An 18,354-nucleotide genomic window follows, 5' to 3' on the forward strand; every position below is an offset into this window, starting at 1 on the left:
AATATTTATCCCTGAATCATGGTAAGTTCATAGTGACATGGAATCCTACATGCCATAGCCAGACTTCAGCCACCCTCACCAATGTCTGTATCACCTGCCAAAGGTACAAACTTATATTAGTGTATGACAGCTTCTAAATGGGGGGACCAATATATTCATTATGGCTGTCCATCTACCATGTAGCCCAAAGCCCCTCCTCCCTACCTGAAGCGTCAGGTTGCTCCTGCTGTTAAGGACTTTCCTCTCTGCATCCTGGAATGCCTTCTGCAGCCTCTGCTCCATCGTCTGGGCAAACTTGCAGGACTGAATGTTGTCTGACTGGCTTACAAACTGCAACACTAGAAGAAGAACCACAAGCCAGCACTCATCAGGGCTCTGTCTGAGTTCCTCAAATTTAACAGCGGTGGTGATATAAAACAGTATGATTTTTAGGGTACAGAAATTAGGCAAATAAACAGTAAGACCAGACAAGCTTTAATTATAGTTTTGAAAGTAGCTCTTAAGATGATTTATGGCACAGAATAATTAAAAGCATGACTGAGTCCAAGGTTAAGGTTCTCTCCAACACAAAGGACGTCGTGACTTTATCGCATGAGACTCTGCAGACATTTGCTCGAAGATGACAAACCAGTGCCCTCTGTTTCTGTGGATGGGAATGATCAATTGTCCCCCACACCTAGCTGATGGCTTCCACCACAATGGAACCTCCGCTCTTGTGGTTCACAAACTTTGCAAATCAGCAATCACAAGGGAAATTGAGAGAAAGATGTCAAAGTCTTTGCTGGGAAACTACTCCAATAAGAATCAAACCCTGTGAGTTCCAGACTATAGGTTTTATGGGTGCTCAACTTATAGCAGTCGCCACTGGTAAGAAAGGGGAAAAGCACAGTATTCTGTGCTGCCATGCACTAAGCACATGGATTGGGAAGAAAAGCCTCTGTGGTAGAACGTGTCTAGGAAAGTCAGAAATACAGAGGTTTGGGCGGGGAACTTGGACATCTGATGAATAGGGAAATTTGAAGGCATAAGGACTACAGAAGCTGATAAGCAGCTAGCAGTGGGGCTTTTCGACAGTGGTCTGCTTGTCTGGTCCCAGAACTCTGGGGCCTTTTCCTTCTGGTGACTTGCCTGTCTTCAGCTGGAAGGCACCTGCAGGCTGGGGCTTCCATGGGGAGGCAAGGACCGCCACAGACTGTAAGTTGGGAGTGTGCTGCTTCAGGTCGGCAGTGACGTTGCTGACGCCATACACACCCAGCATGTCCATCACCACAGCAGGCAAATACACCAGCCTTCCTCTGGTAGCATAATAACCAACCGTGACATTATGAGAATATTCCAGGATGTCCACCTACAAAACAAATGGACCCCCAGAATGCATTGTTTATTTCCACAGTACTTTAAGTTCTTCTTTGTGTTCTTAGATCTACAGCCGTTGCTTAGTAAGACTGTAGACGAGGATGTTCTCATTCAACAAACATCCTAACAACCCTGTTAAGTACACATGTGAATTCCAAATTATCACAAAACAACAAAATAAAACTTACATCAAACCTACATGAGATAAAGCTGAGTCTGGTTTTGGATTCCTTAAGTATTTTGAGCATGATCCAGTGAGCACTAATTATATCACCAGGAAGTCAGAGAGGGGGCAGCAGGCGGAAGAGATGTCTAAGGAACAGAATGCTGCTTAGAAAAAAAAGTTACATCTCACCATTCCTGGGAGGCAAAAGGTAGAGACGATGAATGCAGTAGGGTACCTTCTGGGGATGGGCAACAAGGTATCTAAGGTGGAGTCCTCAGCCTTGGCTCCATGCTTGGCCGAGAGACTGGTTCAAGGCCAAGGTGGGGATGAACCAGGGGCCTTCTCTCCCAGGTGAGTCTTAAAAGGAACATGGATGGCCTGGGCCTTCTTTGTCCCAGTGGAAGGATTTTGAAGCTTTAGAATTTATTCTTACTGCATTTTGTTTTGTTGATCTTGTATGTTTATAGTTTTAAGTGTGGGTTTTGGTTTTTTTTTTTTATATTAAATGTGATGTTTATCATGAAATTGGAGTTTTGGAAAAATTAAGAGAAAAATGACAGTTGCCCAGTTGCCTCAGGTATAACCACCACTACCTGCTAGGAGCATCTCCCTTCAATCATTTTTGCTTAGAAATACATATTTTTGTATATATGTATATGTGTGTGTAAAGAAAAAAATATAGATTCATGTATCAGTATACAGGATAGATACTGCTGCATAATTTCTTTACTTCTTGTTATGCCTGAGTGGGTGTATGCTTGTGTCTGTACATATGTGTATTTTTGTTTATGTACGCATGCAAATGCATGTGTGTGTGTGGGGGTGTTTGTATGTATCGTGTGTGTGTGTGTGTGTGTGTGTGTGTGTGTGTGTGTGTCTTGCTGAAGGTAGAACCTAGGACTTTGTGCATGGTAGACAAAAGCTCTACTTCTGAGGAGATCCCCAGCCTCCTTTCTTCTTTTTATAGTGGTAAAACCCAGATCACACACAATCACCACATGTACTATTCACTGATACTTTTAATACACATATAACAGATACAACCGGCACCACTACCCATTTCTCATGCACTTCATGCTGTAAAACTGGGCTTCTAGGTCAGGCTATTTTAACCTCTGCATACTTTCCCCATTCCTGCATCTGTATTAGCATCATGCAGGGCTGGGGAGACAGGCCAGGGGCAAACCTTTAGCACAAGGCCCCAAGTCACAAATATTTTTTAAAAACCTCAGGAAAATTGATTTTGCAACATGATGGATGCAATTTGGTCCTTCCAAAGTGTGTTCTCGATTAGTTCTTTATAAAAATGACTAATGAAGGAGCTTCAAGGTGGCCCATGATCATAGCCCCAAAGAGTAACTCACCCAGTGAGCAAGCTCTGAACTTTCCAGCCCTTTTAATGACTTCAAAGAGCAAGTCTTGGTTCAGGGACTATTTATAACCCCCATATGTTTTTAAAAACAAACAAACAAGCTGGGTGGTGGTGGCACACGCCTTTAATCCCAGCTCTCGGGAGGCAGAGCCAGGCAGATCTCTGTGAATTCGAGGCCAGCCTGGTCTACAGAGCAAGATCCAGGACAGGCACCAAAAACTACACAGAGAAACACTGTCTCAAAAAACAAAAACAAGCAAACAAACAAATGGACCAATAACTGGGCAGAAGGGTGCCAGGCTCTGTCCCCAGCGTGTGCAGGCAGCCCCAGCTAACCGGAACTTCATAGGCTATCTGGTGCCACTATCCTCATTTGTACCTTTTATTCATGGAAAATGATCCTGATTTACATTCATTGTGCTAATATGAAAATATCAGAAGAAATGTGCTAAGTTTACAAAGTGCACCAATCATTTTTAAAGAACAGTAAGCGTCGCAGGGGTCTGCAATGGTGTGCAGAAGAAGCAAAAGCTACAGAGGCCATTGGAAAGTGGCTGCAGCTCAGTGACCACCACACCAGGCAAATGAAGGAGAGCAGTTCAACTCTGGGTTTAAATTTTTAAGATTCCCAGTACAGGGACCACCTAGTGTAGAGTGTCTTTCCCCCTTCTCTCCCTTCTTTCTTCCTCTCGATTTCTTTTTTTAGAATTGTAACAGAGAGATTGAAAATGACCAATAGAAGATGTGCCAAAATCTCATCCCTGGTCCTCTGTGTGATGGGTGGGGTGGGACCATTAGGCTGGATGCAGCTGTCACCCAGGCCATCAAAAGAGGACGCCAGAGCGCTATGTTTAAGTGGTACAAAAGGGAGCCCACTGACTGCCAGTTGCATTTACTGCTCTAACCCTTGGGATCAACCCAAAGGACTGTAAAACAATGCCTCTGCTACTTGGCTGTGCCACCGAAACCAGCCAGCAGTTATTAAGCTGTACTTGGCATCGAAGTGTTTGGCGGGAAAAATGTTTACTTCCCTCTCTGCTGCTGGCACATCAGACAAAGTGGAACTCCTCTTACAGATCGGAGTAATTTGGGCTTTTGTTGTTGTTAATGGTCATGGTGGTTTGGGTTTGGGTTTTTGAGACAGTCTAAATCTGTAGCCCAGAGGAGCTTCAAACTTCTGTGAATCCTCCTGTCTCAGCCTCTTGTTCTCTGGGAGTATAAGCAGGCAATATCTACCTGGCTTTATCATACCTGTTAAATGTCCAGAAATAACTCACTATTTATAATTGTGCAGAAGATGAAGAGAAAAAAATGAAAGACAAAACAATAATGGATGGCTTCCAGAGGATACCCAATACTCCTCATATGCTGGGACAATTTTTAAAAGTATGAAACACAATGTAATTTGTCTCAAGTTTTCATCTTGAAATGACCCTTTTCTCCAGCCACAGGATGATGTGGGTGTGGCGCCTAGGAAGGAGGAAAACATCCAAGAGGGGGGAGTGTGGTGAGGGGGCCGAATTGGCCAGCTTAGAAAGAAAGGCGCTTACGTGAGCGGAGACGTCGTTCTGGTGGAAAGCCTTCCGCAAAGCCTGAGTGAGCCCTTTGGTTACACCAAGCTTCAAAGACTCACTGTTCTGCACTCTCCTCTGGGTTAGGAAGAGGACTGTGAGGTGAAACAGAAGCACAGGAATCATCGACACGAATGACCTCATATGAACAAGCAGCCCCCAGCCTCTATGTCCATCAAACCCAGAGTAGAGCGAGATAATAAGCAAAGGCCTGCCAATCAGGGGGCAGGCAGCCTGGGAGAGTGGCTGTCGGCCTGATGAAGGCCCAAGATGTTTATGAGGTCTCAATGCCAAGGAGCTGGTATGTTGACAGTACTTCATTTCCAACCCATGCTGCCTCTGACAGTGAGGACCATCCTCTGTATGCCTGGCCCCCAGCAGGTCAACCTGCAACCACATTTCTGTAACAGCATCCATTGATGTACTTAGATACTGGCCCTGAGCTGGGCTCTACAGCTCTATCAACCCTGAATCCAGAGGGACAGGTCCACCTCACAGGTGGGGATGTGACTGACATCCGTGATGGAATTTAACTATCACTGTTAGAAGGAAGTCAGAGTTCTGCCAAGGCTGCTGGCAGAGGCTGGGATCAGGGAAGGTTTCCATGGGAATTGATGCTTCTGGTGAGTACTGAAGGGTAACCGCAGTCGGTCAGCTAGGCAAGAGGAAGGGGCTGCCATCCCCCTGACTCCAGAGCCAGGGGCACCAAGTGGAAAGGCATGAGGGGAAGGAGGCGAATCTTGTCAGTGTCCATGTTTGGCTTGGTTTTAAGGGAGAGAGGAAACAGGAATTTAAGATGAAGTAATGAATTCTAGAGGATTTCCCTTTGACTACACGCTGGTAAATAGACTGAAGGAGGCAGAGGTCTGAAGAGAGAGAAATGTGTGCAGGGTTGCTGTGTCAGTGATGGCAGACACTAGGGACGGGGCCGAGGGAGGCAGGATGGAGAGAAGAGATATTCAGGAGTGAGACTAGAAAGAATTGGGGGCTGGTCTGCTGTAGCTAGTGTCAGGGGAGGAAGAAGAGAGCAACTGAGAAGGTGTTTCTGCATGGGGTGGGGGCTGGGTTTCAGCAGGCCTGGCTCTGGAGAGGGGAGGGGGCTAAAAACCCAGATGGCATAATAGAGAAACAGAAAGAGATACTGTACTTTCTGCTCTGCCTAGCTCCACAATTTCCCATTTTAGAATAAGACATGTCTCAAGATATAATTTCCTTTCATTCTTTGTGGGGTGAGGAGGAAGGCGGGAATGAGCATTCAACACTGGCATGCTCTTTCAAATAATTTGTCTAATGCCTTTTATAGAACACACTACTGCACTATTCAAAACACTCTAGGCATTCTAGACTTGCTCTCTGCACCTAGGGAGTTGGGTAGAGAAGAGATCAACTCCACTAACCTCAAACGAAATCCTACCTCTCCTCCCCTCCCCCTCCCCACCCCTTACCCTTATGATTCAACCTGTTCGGTTGGTATCGGCTGAGTAGGAAAACCTTTCTGAACGGCAATTCCCAAGATTTTGTGTTAAGTGAATCATATCATTATTCATGTGAGACATCACTGGTGTACTTCACAGACAAAACATGCTGTGCTCTCAAATTCCCTGGCCCACTGGAGTAATTGTGGTTTCCCTGGACACTCCTGATGTCAGAACCAATCCTAGGACTAGACTCTGTGTCATCTACTGTTCCCCTTTTCTGACACTTGATGGGAGTCAAGGTTTCTCAACCTTGACATACTCTCTTTCTTCCCACCCTCAGCTGTGTGTGTGTGTGTGTGTGTGTGTGTGTGTGTTCAGGTATGTGGAGGCCAGAGGGCAACCCCAGGTTATTCCTCAGGTACTACCCACCTTGCTTTTTGAGACAGGGTCTCTCACCACAGCTCCTCAATAGGCCAGACTGACTGGTCAGTGAGCGCCTGGGATCTGCCTGTTTCTGCCTTCCTGGAGCTCTGGGTTATAAGCTACCGTACCCAGCTTTCTTAAAACATGGGATCTAGGAGGTCACCTCAGGTCCTCGTGTTAAGCACTTACCAACTGAGTGTTGTCTCCATCCACAGTTAGTTTTTATTGTGCAAACTGAGCATTGTGAAATGTTAACATAATCCCAGGTGCCTACAGGTTCCAAGTAACCCTCCCTTCCCAAAGTGTGACAACCAACATGTCTCCAGACGTGGCCTAATGCCCCCTCAGAAAGGGAGGGTAAGAGCACTCCTGATTGACAAGTACTGATCTAAGAGAACTTATTCTATCAAATTGCTGAGGTCAGGATGCCCCCCTCCCCGCCCCATGTCCTCAGACCAAGAAGACAGTGGCAGCTCACCTGTCTTCACTAGGAGCCTGTGGGACATCTGACAGTCCAAGTTGGATACCACTCTGCCAGTCGTGACCACTGCTGTAGACACAGCTGGAAAAGCAGCATCTGTGTTTCCTGTCTGCAAAGATGGCAGTCTCGTGGCCTTTACTGATGCTGTAATGGATGTCAATGCAGCTGTGATTGTCAGTGGGCGGGTCGTGGATGCTCTGGGTGTGTCTGGCCTGGTGGGATTAGGGAGGCCAGTGTGCATGGCTTGTGATTTCTTGGGGAGGTGTGTTGTGGACAACAGGCCTGAAGCAGAGCCCGTGGCCCCTTGCGTGGCCGTATGCGTGCCCATGCTGTGTGCTGTCCGGGCAAGCATGTAGGTTGGTGTGAATGGGAAGGCAGTGTGGAATGTCCCTGCTGTCACCTTTGGGCTTGATGCTGCCTTGTGGGTGACATTTTTAGCTAGAGCTGTGGTCAGACTGCTCTTGGCTGAACTGCTGCTGCCACTGCCAGTGCCCTTAGCAGTGAGGGCTGCTGGCAACGCTGCTGGGCTTGACTTCCTCAGAAACAGGGTGGTGGTGGTGGGGGCGGTGGCAGCCGCTGTCGATTCTCCCTTGGGTGACACGGAGGTTCCCACTGCAAAGAGAGAAAAGGAAAAGTTTGTCATTGGCCTGGGAGGCACACATCGCTGTCCTGATGATGAAGGGATGTCAGTTGTGAGCTTGCTAGTGTAAGAAGTCTCTACACTCTAGGCTCGCAGCGGGGGAGCTCAGGCGAAACAACCTTAGGTTCATTAAGTCAATTAGCCATAACGAGAATGCCCCTTACAGCAAAAGCCATGGTTGTTGATAACAAGGACATACATTCTGAATACTTTCAAAAAAACTCAAGTAGGCAGGGAGGGTCAGCGGCATGCCTGTCTGGAGCTGTCCCTCACTACTGAACGAGGGAGGCAGGCTGCTTCAAAGCAAAGCTGGGCATCTGTGTTGAGCTTGAAGATGCTTTGGCCGTAAAAGCAGTCATACCTGTTTTTTGGGTACCAGGAAACAAACTACCTGCATTAGTGGCTGCACCTGTCCATTTCTTGGGGCGCCGAGAAGTTCGCAGCCCTTTGGAGGAGGTCCTGGAAAAGGCACCAGTTGATATAGAAGGTGAGTCCGAAGATGAATGATATTCCAGGACACTCTGGAATTGCGGGGAGTCATTTTTTCCAGGTGATAGATAGATGTCACTGGAAATTTGTGAATCTGTGTCTGTTCCATCTGAAAGCATTTGCTGCAAGCTAGCTGCAGAAGCTAAACTTGGCCAGGTTGGCCACAGAGGATGGGCTGGCCGGAGAGGCAGCTGTGCCATAGAATGCTGACTTGTGGGTGGGTAATTATCAATGATCGTTGTGTCAGAGTCTCTGGGATGCTTGCTTGTGAGCCAGAGGTCTGTATGGCTTTCAACTATGGCCCCTTCCGATGGTTGGAGGGGCTGATTGCCACTTTGACCGAAGACTAGACCCTGGAAGTTAGAGCTGTCTGTAGTTACCAACTGCCCAGCAGTCTCTTTGAAATTCTGAGATTCTATCACATTGGCAGCTGAAGTTGTACCACCAGGAAAAGTCGCTGAAGCTGGATGAGGTTCCCGACTCATGGAGTTAATTGCGTGAGTGTTTAAATCATGATCCGTTTGCCACGGAGAGCCAGATAGTGTCGATTGTGTGGAGAGGGATGCAGTTTCTGCTGAAAGAGAGCTCCAGAAAACATCTGCGGCCGCTGGCTTTCTCTTGCTTCCCATTGTTGGGAAATCATTGCCATCAGTGGAGGAGGGAAGTGCTGTCACCTGTTTGGAAGCAGAAGCTGGCAGTGCAGACAGGCTTTCCACAGCTGTGAGAGTCTCCAGCTTGGTGCTGGAAGAGCCGGGAGAACCTGCCTGAGGGGCTTGTGTGGCAAGCATGGATGATGGCGGCGACCCTGAAGGATAGAGGTCTGTTCTTAGTGCTGTCTTGATGAGAGAAGAAATACCACCTGTGTTAAAATCAGAGGTGAATTCATTCACTGCGAGGACACTTGAAGCCTCTTTAGTTGAAAGGGCCCACAGAGGAATGGTCCCATTTGCCTTTTCATTTTCCCCGAAAATGGCTGTCACCCTGTCCTCTTTTTGCTGAGGAAATGTCCAAATTGTGGGAGGAAGATTAGGACCTTTGCTTGAGAGGAGGTGTGTGGCTGCACCTGGAAGGTATTCATCATGGCCATCTTCCTGGGGAGTGGATGCCTCCGGCACAGGGGCTAGGGAGGCATAATCTCTAGTGGGCTGGAGGACCGTAAGCAGGGGGTGAGGGGCACCTGTCCCCTTCAGTGGTGATCCAGGAGAGGCCTCAGAAGGGACTGTTTGCCCTTGACTGGGTGTAGTGAGAGGCACAGGAGCCAGCAAAGAGGAAGGGGTGTTTTCTGGGGGGAAGGTGGGCTTCCTGGAATTCTCCGGCGCTTCTGACAAATGTGGCCAGTTGGTGGTGCTATTTGCAGGAGGAACAGGGGCTAGCTCTCTGCTGCTCATCACTGACTCTGCAGTCTGGAAATGTAGAGGCCAAGCCTCATCGCTTGCTGCCACTGTGCTCAAATTAATCGGCCATGATACCCCATTGTGCCCTCGGACAGCCCCCGCTGTGTGGACTGGCTGGGTGGATGCAGAACCCGAAGCCTCTTCCAACATGGACCATGAGGAGCTTCCACCTGGAAGGCCTCCAGAGGCTAGGGAAGGGAGAGACAGGTGGTCCAGTTCTGCCATGGAGCTCAGAACCCCAGGAGTGGGGGAACCTGCTGAGCGGGGGGGACTCCCTGATGGGGACAGCTCAGAGTACTGCATCGTTGAGGATCTAGAAAAGTCTAGAGGAAGGGTCCCTATGAAAGTCCGGACATTTCTGGGTGGAAAATGGTTCGTTTTGTGAGAAAATGGGTTTAGGACAGTAACTGGGCTCTGACCTGAAGAAGAATGAGCTGGTGTGATTTGGGGAGACAAAGGCACTTTGGTGGAATGCTCTATAGGCTTAGGAGTGGGGATGGAATGAGGTGAACCGGGGGCCCATGAAGATGATGCCGCTGGAGTGAGAAGTGGAAGGCTGTCTGACCTCAAGGGATGCTTGGAAAGGGAGAGAGTCCCCACCAGAGGCTGTGATGGGGAGGTGGCGCTCAAGGTGGCTGAGGGGGCTGTGGGCAATGGGGGCAGCATGCTGGTGTGAGGCAAACCTGACACGGCCGCTCCTTCTCCTCCCCCTTCAGGTCTTGTGTAGACCACAGTCTCAGTGGAGTCCTTGGCAAGATCCAGGGAGGCGCTGTGTCCACTTCCTTGGTAAAGGGACGAAGAGAAGTCCACATGAGCCCTGGTCCTGCGCTGTGCCTTGGGCAGAGGTGTCTGGGAGAGCTGCGGCAAGCTGGTGTTGTCAGGAGGCTGCCCCAGAACATTCTTAAATCTGTCTGCTGCCGAGGAAGACTTGGCTTCCAAGAAAGGCCATGTTGGTGACATCGGTAACAATTTCCCGAGAGGAAAGGACTCTGAGGTTGGAGTGACATGGATCTGTAGACTGTCTGTCCCTGTGAAAGAAAGCATCCTCGTGAGGCATGGGATGGGGATGTGGCTGCAGTGGGCAGGTGCCGGAGACAAGGAGCAGGCAAGACAGGCCTGCCTGGCCACAGAGCCCTTCCACTGATCATAGAACCTTCGTGAAACAATTCAAACAAGGAACTAAGTAAGTACAAGTGTGGGTTGCAGAGAACCCACAGGGCACTGCTATAAAAATCAGTCTTTGATAAAGGAAGTTTTTTGTTGGTTTTTGGTTTTTCGAGACAGGGTTTCTCTGTGTATTTTGGTACCTGTCCTAGATCTCTCTGTAGACCAGGCTGGCCTCGAACTCACAGAGATCCACCTGGCTCTGCCTCCTGAGTGCTGGGATTAAAAGCGTGTGCCACCACCACCCAGCCAAAAGATTTTTTTTTTTTTTTGAGACAGGGTCTCACTGTGCACATAACTCACAGAGATTTGCCTGTTTCTGCCTCCTGGTGCTGGGATTAAAGGCATGTATCAATCAGGCCTGGCAGATGAAGGGATTTTTGAGCAACATTATTTTTTTTTCTATTTCTTCCCAGGCTTAAAAGGCCACAAAAAGCAGACAGATGTGGTTGCCTGCAGCTAGCAAATGACACCAAAATAGATCTGAGCCAAGAATACAAAATGCACAGGACTGAAGAAGGACCAGCTTCCATGAATGTGTTCTTCAGGCCCCCTAATACATCTCAAGGAAATCATCTCCAAGGAAATATCTCAAGGAAAAATGACTTCAATGAAATGCATTCCTCTTAGATTTAAAAGGATTCCTGGTTCTTTGTTCATGCTGTGTCAAGGAGCAGAAGTGATTTCTTTCACATTAGGTTATTTCAAAAGGAAAAATTATTCATACCCTACCTAGGACAGGAGACACTTCTCAAAGGCCTGGTGTCACTAGAAGCACCTGCTGAGACTGAAAGCACAATGTGTGACACCCCAGTAAAGGTGAGGAGGCCTTGGCACACGCAGGAAAGGGGGTGGGGGAGATGGAAATGTAAGATGGCGCTCGTCCTGCTCTATGATGCTCCCTTACTGGCTGCTCTGGGTTGATGGTTCAAAAGGTAGCTAAGTGTCCTTAGCTAATATTTCTCTCCTTTCTCTTCTCAGCACCCGTGTGTGTGTGTGTGTGTGTGTGTGTGTGTGTGTGTGTGTGCATGTGCATGTCTACACTGATGCGTGTAAGGGTATCTGTGCATGTGAAGGTCAGACATCACTCTTTGGTGCCGTTTGTTTCTCAAGAGCTGCCCACAGTTCTTTGAGATGAGATCTCTCACTGGGACCTGGAACTTGCTAACTAAGCTAGGCTAGCTGGCCTGAGGACTCCAGGGAGTCATGCCCCTGTCTCCACTTCCCCCATGCTGGGATTACAAGCACTCAGGAGCTTGTTTAGCTTTTTACTGGCCTCTGGAGAGCAAACTCAGTTAGTTCCTCATGCTTCAGGGGCAAGGACTTTACCAGCTGAGCTGTCTCCTCGGGCCTGAGGCTTTAAGAGTTTTAAATGAAAGGAATGGTATTTGTAGATCTTTCTTCATTCTTAGCTAAAATACTGGAGCCATTTGATAGAACCATTTATTAGGAATTCAGGAACTCTGGCTGATCAATATCCTCAGCCTCCCAGAGTTGAGCATGCGTCTCTGGCCTCTGTTGCATATATAAGGACAACAGGCACAGTGAACTATTCCACTTAGCTGCTGTGAGGAGCAAATAAACTCATGGAGGTGCAGGGACGGGCTCTCTGTGTAGAAAACCACTCAACAAATAAGCTCTGATTACAGCCTGGGCTTGTCTGTTTAATGTAAGAGGTGCAGTGGCCCACAGAGAGGACACCCTCTGCTACAGGAGTGCAGAAGCAGGTGGGGGTACAGGGCTCCTCCTTCCTAGACTGCATCTCCAGGTTGCCTTTCTCCCACACTGTATTCTGCCAACCAAAAACGTGAACAACTGGAGAAAGTCTTACAACATGAAAGTGCTGAGGATAAGCAACACCCTCTCCATGACAAAAGCTAAGTAGTAATTGTCTTCTGAATGGCTTTTCTAATTTCTTCTTGTGAGACTTGGGAAAGTAAGGGCAGATGGAGTTTTTCTCTCTGAATAAGAACACATGGGCATTTTCCTTTTCATTCTTTGTGTTCTTTTTTAATAAAAAATTCAAATTATTTTTGTTTTATTTTACTTATATGTACAGGTGTTTTGCCTGCTTGTATCCATGTATACCACATGCCTATCTGGTGCTCATAGAAGAAGGTGTCAGATCCCCTGGAACTGGAGTTACAGATGGTTGTGAACCACTATGTGGGTCTGAGAAATTGAGCCTTGGTCCTCTGGAAGAGCAAAAGTGATCTTAACCTCTGAACGATCTCTTTAGCATGTAGACGAATTTCTAAACAGTCTTATTAAATAAGAAACACAGAGCCAAATACAGGGGTGAGTGCTGTAGAGATCAGAGAAACAGTGAGAGCCACCAGCTAACCTTAGCTCACCACACCGCCATCGCTTCCCCAGAGAGAACGCCTCTTCTGGTCTATCCTGAGCCTTCATTGCCTTGCTGTTCTGCCTTCTCCTTGGCTCTTAACCCAGCCACCTCACTTCCTCGTCACTGCCTGTTTATACAGACCTCCAGGTCTCTATGGTTGGTATTTGGATTAAAGGCCTGAGTCACCATACTTGGCTGTGTCCTTGAACACATAGAGACTCTGCCTGCCATGTGATCGGATTAAGGGCATGTGCTACCACAGCTTGACTTCTGTTTATGGCTGGCTATGACCTCTGACCTCCAGGCAAACTTTATTTATTAACATACAAGTAAAATATCATATTTCAGCACAAATAAAATAACACCACATCAGCCCTGTATTCTTGTTTTTAAAAAATGTCCCATTATAGGGATTCAGATATAAGAAATTGGCCTCAAGTCATGTTTAGGATTTATCAGGGTATAAGCCCACACTGCCTCCATCCTCAATGAGATGCTGTTACATTCTCCAAGGAGACCAATGTCTTCTGAGGAAGCAACCCTAAGCTGATTGGCTTCTTATAGCCATGTCAGGATTCTGTGACCACTACCCGCAGGACCCAAAGCTCCTTGTGGCTCAGCCGGGTAAACCCACCTTCCACAGACAACAGCACCAGGAGACACATGGTTCCAGGCCACTAAAGTCCACACAGCACTGTACTGAGGTCCCTGCTCTTCTTGGGACCCGCTTCATGGTTTACAGTGGAAATTGTGCTTCAGTGTTACCACATACGACCTGAGGTGTTCTTCCAACCAGCTGCAGTCTCGCATGGAAGGCACATACTAACTCAGCATTCACGTTTTGTCCTCCATGGCCAGCATTGTGTTTACTTACAACCAACTGTGTCTGGTGATGCATGTGAGTGAACAGAGTATCTATCTAAGTCAGTTTGCTGTTTGTTATAGTTTATTTTAGAATCCTTTTTTTTTTTTTTCTTCAAGGATTTGGATGTCAGGTGAAATCTATATAGGATCCCTGTGTCCTTTTATCGAAACAGATTCAAGCATTAGTCTGATTCCTGAGTTAAAACAAACTCATCTTGTTTCAAAGACATAGCCTCGTGACCAAGAAGGATGCTTAGGGCAAGCAGCTTTTGCTTCTAGTAAGATGTTCTCTCACAAACATGTTGCAAATGGGGGGGGGGGAGGAATGGATGCTAGGAGGTCATGTGAGGGTCACTGACACAACCAAAGGAGGCTGATGAAAAACCCCAGGCTAAAGTAAGAACGATGACCTATAGTGGAGTTGTTTCTTCTGACTGGAATGCAGGGTTTCCCACATTCTATTCTCCCACACAATCCCCAATGCATGGGGAAGGCGGCATCTATGAACGGTTTTGAGACGTGCCATCTGCTGTGCTCTGGTGTGACACTCATTAGTGCTACCTCTCTCCTTCTGAGCACATGACATCATGAAGCTTTATGAATGAACTTCTTAAAATACCACGATGATGGGCTAACACCATGTGACTAGCTCCCACTAATGAGTTATAAACAAAACTACCAAGTGTGGCTTCTGGGTAAGACATTTAAATGCTGAAGGGAGACATTCCAGAGATCACTTTCTGGGCCAGTGAGAGGTCTCAGCAGATGAAGGTAGGTGACATCAAGCCTGACAATTTGAGCCCAACGATATGTGTCTGTGCACACAGGTATGAGTGTTGATCTAACATGGTGGGCATCTAGAGGCCAAATGACTGCTTTGGGGAGTCATTTCCGGGGATCAAACTTGAGTTATCAGGGTAGTTGGTGATCCCATTTATCCTCTGAGCTGTCTTGCTATCTCCAAATGTCATGTTTTAATTCAACTTTATTTCTTAGTATTCAACTCTTAGAATATGTGTGGGATATTTCTCAAGCACATTTGACTTCAGAATACAGTAAGTTTAAAAAAAAAACTACCAGTGACATACATAAAGCTGAGGAGGAAGCCATGCTCACTGATTAGCAAGTGATACACATGCAGAAGATAATTGGTATGAAGAACTACAGAGAACAGTGTGTCAAAGACATGTCAGCTAACTGAAATTGTTGGTAAACAAAGACACAGACTAAGAGTACATGCATGGGCTTGTCTGTGTCCAAAACTTCCTTATGCAGAAATAGGGTGGGAAACTCTCTTTGAAAGTAATGTACTTTCTGTGTAGGAGGAGCTGACTGAAGTTCATCATGAGCTTGAAGAAATTCAAGCTGCTAAGACAAAGCTTAGCCTGCAGTAAAAATTCTGCCATTCTTAAACCAGGAACTATTTCATACATTGAAATTCATATCTGTATATAATCTATAGGCCCCAAGTACTGACATAAACATTCAATTGCCTATTACATAGCAGGAGAACAGAACCCATACTTCTAGAGCCTTCTAACCGTTCTCTGACACCTATTTCCTCCTCCTTGATGATGACCAACATCATAGGCTGCATTTTAAGAAATGGGTGAGGAGGTTAGAACGATGGCTCCTGATTAAGAGTGCTTGATGCTCTTTCAGAGAACCCAAATTCAGTTTCCAGCACCCACACCAGGTGGTCCACAACAGCCTGTAACTCCAGTTCCAAGAGATTCTATGTTCTTTTCTGACCTCCATGAGCACCTGCAAACACATGTATGGTGTGTGTGTGTGTGTGTGTGTGTGTGAAATACACATTTTTAAATGGATATAAATCTTAGGAAAAGAACAAAGAAATGGATTAAGTATAGGCAAGGACTTCCTGAACAGAACCCCAGTAGCACAAGATCCTACTGAGGACCTCTCACTGCCAGGTTCCATCCACAGAATACTCTAACTTCCCTAACTGCTGGACCCTGCAGAGCAAAAAGCTCAATCTCTGGATATGAACCCCCACCAATATCCACCCTGGAAAGCTCCATCCTGAAATGTTTCACCCACTTCCCAAGAAGCTCTCTATAAGCCCTCTGTCCTATTCAGTTTGCTGCTGTTTTTGACTCGAGCAGAGGCAGCCACCCTCCTGGTTTTTCCCCTTCCAATAAATCTCTTGTGTGAGGTTTATTGCACGGTGTGACTTTGTGGTATTCCTTGGCTTCCAGCTGCCAGGACACCTTTCTATCTGAGCTGCAACACTTACACAAGAAATAGTTCAAGAACTGGCAAGCTCTATAGCTCGAGACAGAAAAGCTCTACACAGCAAAGGAAAGTGTCAGCAGAGGGGACAGAAAGAGTGAGAGGAAGCCAGTCATGCTTCAGACAGTCTAGATCTAGGCCTGTTCCTTCTGGATAATGCATCTAGAGTCTCTAAAGAACTGCAAAAATTAAATGCCACAAAATGAAACTGCCAGTCAATAAATGGGCCAATGAGCTAAACACATCTAGAAAGAAGAAATGCAAATATCCCATTAATAATTGTTTTAAAGCCCAAAATCTAACTGTCAGGTAAATATAAATTAAAACTACTTAGAGATTCTGTCTCACCACAGGCAGAATGACCATCATTTAAAAACTCTGCAAAGATGTGAGGAAATAGAAACCCCTATTCACTGTTGGTGGGAGTATAGACTGGCAAGGCCACTATATAAATCAACATGGATATTTATCAAAACAAAAACTAGAACCATCATACGACCCACCATACAACCCAATTCATGGGCATACAACCAAAGGACCTCTACACCCTATCACTGAGACACTTGTCCATCCATGTCCATTACTGCTGAAGTCACAGCAGCAAGGAAATCAACACAGCTTAGATGTCCATCAACAGATGATCGGATAATAATTATTCAACTGTAATGAAAAAATGAAATGTACAGAAAAACATGTGGAACTGGAAAATGCAATGTTAAGAGAGGTAACCCAGGCAACAGGTAACCAGGCAACACAAATATCACATGCCCACTCCCATACATAGATCCTAGCTTCTGATCTGTTTATGTCTATATGTATGTGGGATCAGGGTGGGTGGAGGTCATGGACCTAGAAAGGCGCCCATGAGGGGGGAAAGAGGCTTTAAATAAGGGAGGGGGAGGCAATAGAAAACATGTGACATGGGGTGGGAAGGGGAATAGTGGGGACAGAAGGGTGTGGCAGGGAGATGGGGCAGGAGGGGCAGAGAAAAGAGGATCAACCAGACAGTATGTGTGAAGGTGTCAAAAGGGAACCTATTATTTTATATGGTGATTTAGAAATAAAACATTAAATTAAAATTCTAAGACTGAGCTAGGATCAAATCCACTGTTCTCTGTACTGCTCAGTCAAGATGACATGTGAGTATCACATTAATAAACTGACATGGGGGCTAGTAAGGTGACAGTCGTGGGTGCAGTTCTATTGCTGTGATGAGACACTGTGGTGGTAGTGTGTTCCCCAAAATATTGTGCACTCTAATAAACTTATCTGGGGTCAGAGACAGAACAGCCACAATATTAAACATGAGGATAAGCAGTGGTAGCACACACCTTTAATCCTAGCATTCCAGAGGCAGAGATCTACCTGGATCTCTGTGTGTTCAAGGATACAGCCAAGCATGATGACTATGCCTTTAATCCCAGAAAGTGAGCCTTTAATCCCAGGGAGTGATGGCAGAAAGCAGAAAAGATATATAAGGCGTGAAGACCAGAAACTAGAAGCTTTTGGCTGGTTAAGCTTTTAGGCTTTGGAGCAGCACTGTTCAGCTGAGAGGCATCCAGTCTGAGGAAACAGGATCAGCTGAGGAACTGGCAAGGTGAGGAAGCTGTGGCTTGTTCTGTCTCTCTGATCTTCCAGCATTGACCCCAGTACCTGGCTCCAGGCTTGATTTTATTAATAAGACTCTTTAAGATTCGTGCTACAAGACACCATGACCAAGGTGATGTATGGAAGAAGAGATTATTTGGGACTTACAGTTTCAAAGGGTTAATTAGAGTGTGAGAGCATCATGGCAGAGAGCATGGCAGCAGGCAGACAGGGAGGTAGGCAGGCAGGCAAGGCACTGGAGCAGGAGCTGAGAGCTCACATCTTACCATGCAAGCACAGGACGGAGAAAGCTAACTGGGGAAAGTGTGGGCTTGTAAACCTCCAAGCCTGCCCTCAGTGGCACACCTCCACCAACGAGGCCACATCTCTTAATCCCTCCCAAATAGTTCCACCGACCAGGGAGCAAGTATTCAAAAATGCGAGCCTCTGGGGGCCACTCTCATTCCAAGCACCGCAGAGGCTCAGGGGCTTAAGGCACTTGCTTCCAAGCCTGATCACTTAAGGCTGATCCCTGGAAACCGCGTGTAGAAGGAAAGAACCAACTCCCCAAATTTGCCCTCTGCCTTCCACACACATACCATGCCATGCACGAACCCCGCCACACGCACAATAAGTAAACAAAAAGTAACAGGTACAGACTACAGAAGATGAGGTTAGAATGCTGGTTACAAGAAGCCGGGGAGAATAGGAGTTGGGAGGGATGGGAAGAGGCTGGTCAGTGGCACTAAGTTAGGATTAGACAGAAGCAGAATGTTTTGGTGTGCTGCTGCACAGTACACTGACCAGAGCTAACATTAACGTGTTGTAC

The 18,354-nt window shown here is 46.8% G+C and overlaps 1 protein-coding gene across 6 annotated transcripts in view; it reads right to left on the bottom strand.

The window, feature by feature from the left end:
• Positions 1-18,354, bottom strand: part of Kiaa1549l (KIAA1549 like) — a 256,671-nt gene that overhangs the window by 100,630 nt on the left and 137,687 nt on the right. For 2 of the 6 annotated variants that reach the window (XM_036184491.1, XM_036184490.1), the window contains exons 2-7: positions 9,994-10,338; positions 7,789-8,775; positions 6,785-7,399; positions 4,445-4,560; positions 1,129-1,348; positions 205-338 (exon numbers count right to left, since the gene is read on the bottom strand). In XM_036184491.1, the coding sequence (XP_036040384.1) occupies positions 205-338; positions 1,129-1,348; positions 4,445-4,560; positions 6,785-7,399; positions 7,789-8,775; positions 9,994-10,338 (2,417 nt within the window). The remainder of the gene's footprint in view (positions 1-204; positions 339-1,128; positions 1,349-4,444; positions 4,561-6,784; positions 7,400-7,788; positions 8,776-9,993; positions 10,339-18,354) is intronic. The other 4 variants (XM_036184495.1, XM_036184494.1, XM_036184493.1 and 1 more) reach the window with 3 other exon arrangements.

Source organism: Onychomys torridus, chromosome 4 (genome assembly GCF_903995425.1).
Source record: "Onychomys torridus chromosome 4, mOncTor1.1, whole genome shotgun sequence".
Lineage (NCBI taxonomy): Eukaryota > Metazoa > Chordata > Mammalia > Rodentia > Cricetidae > Onychomys > Onychomys torridus.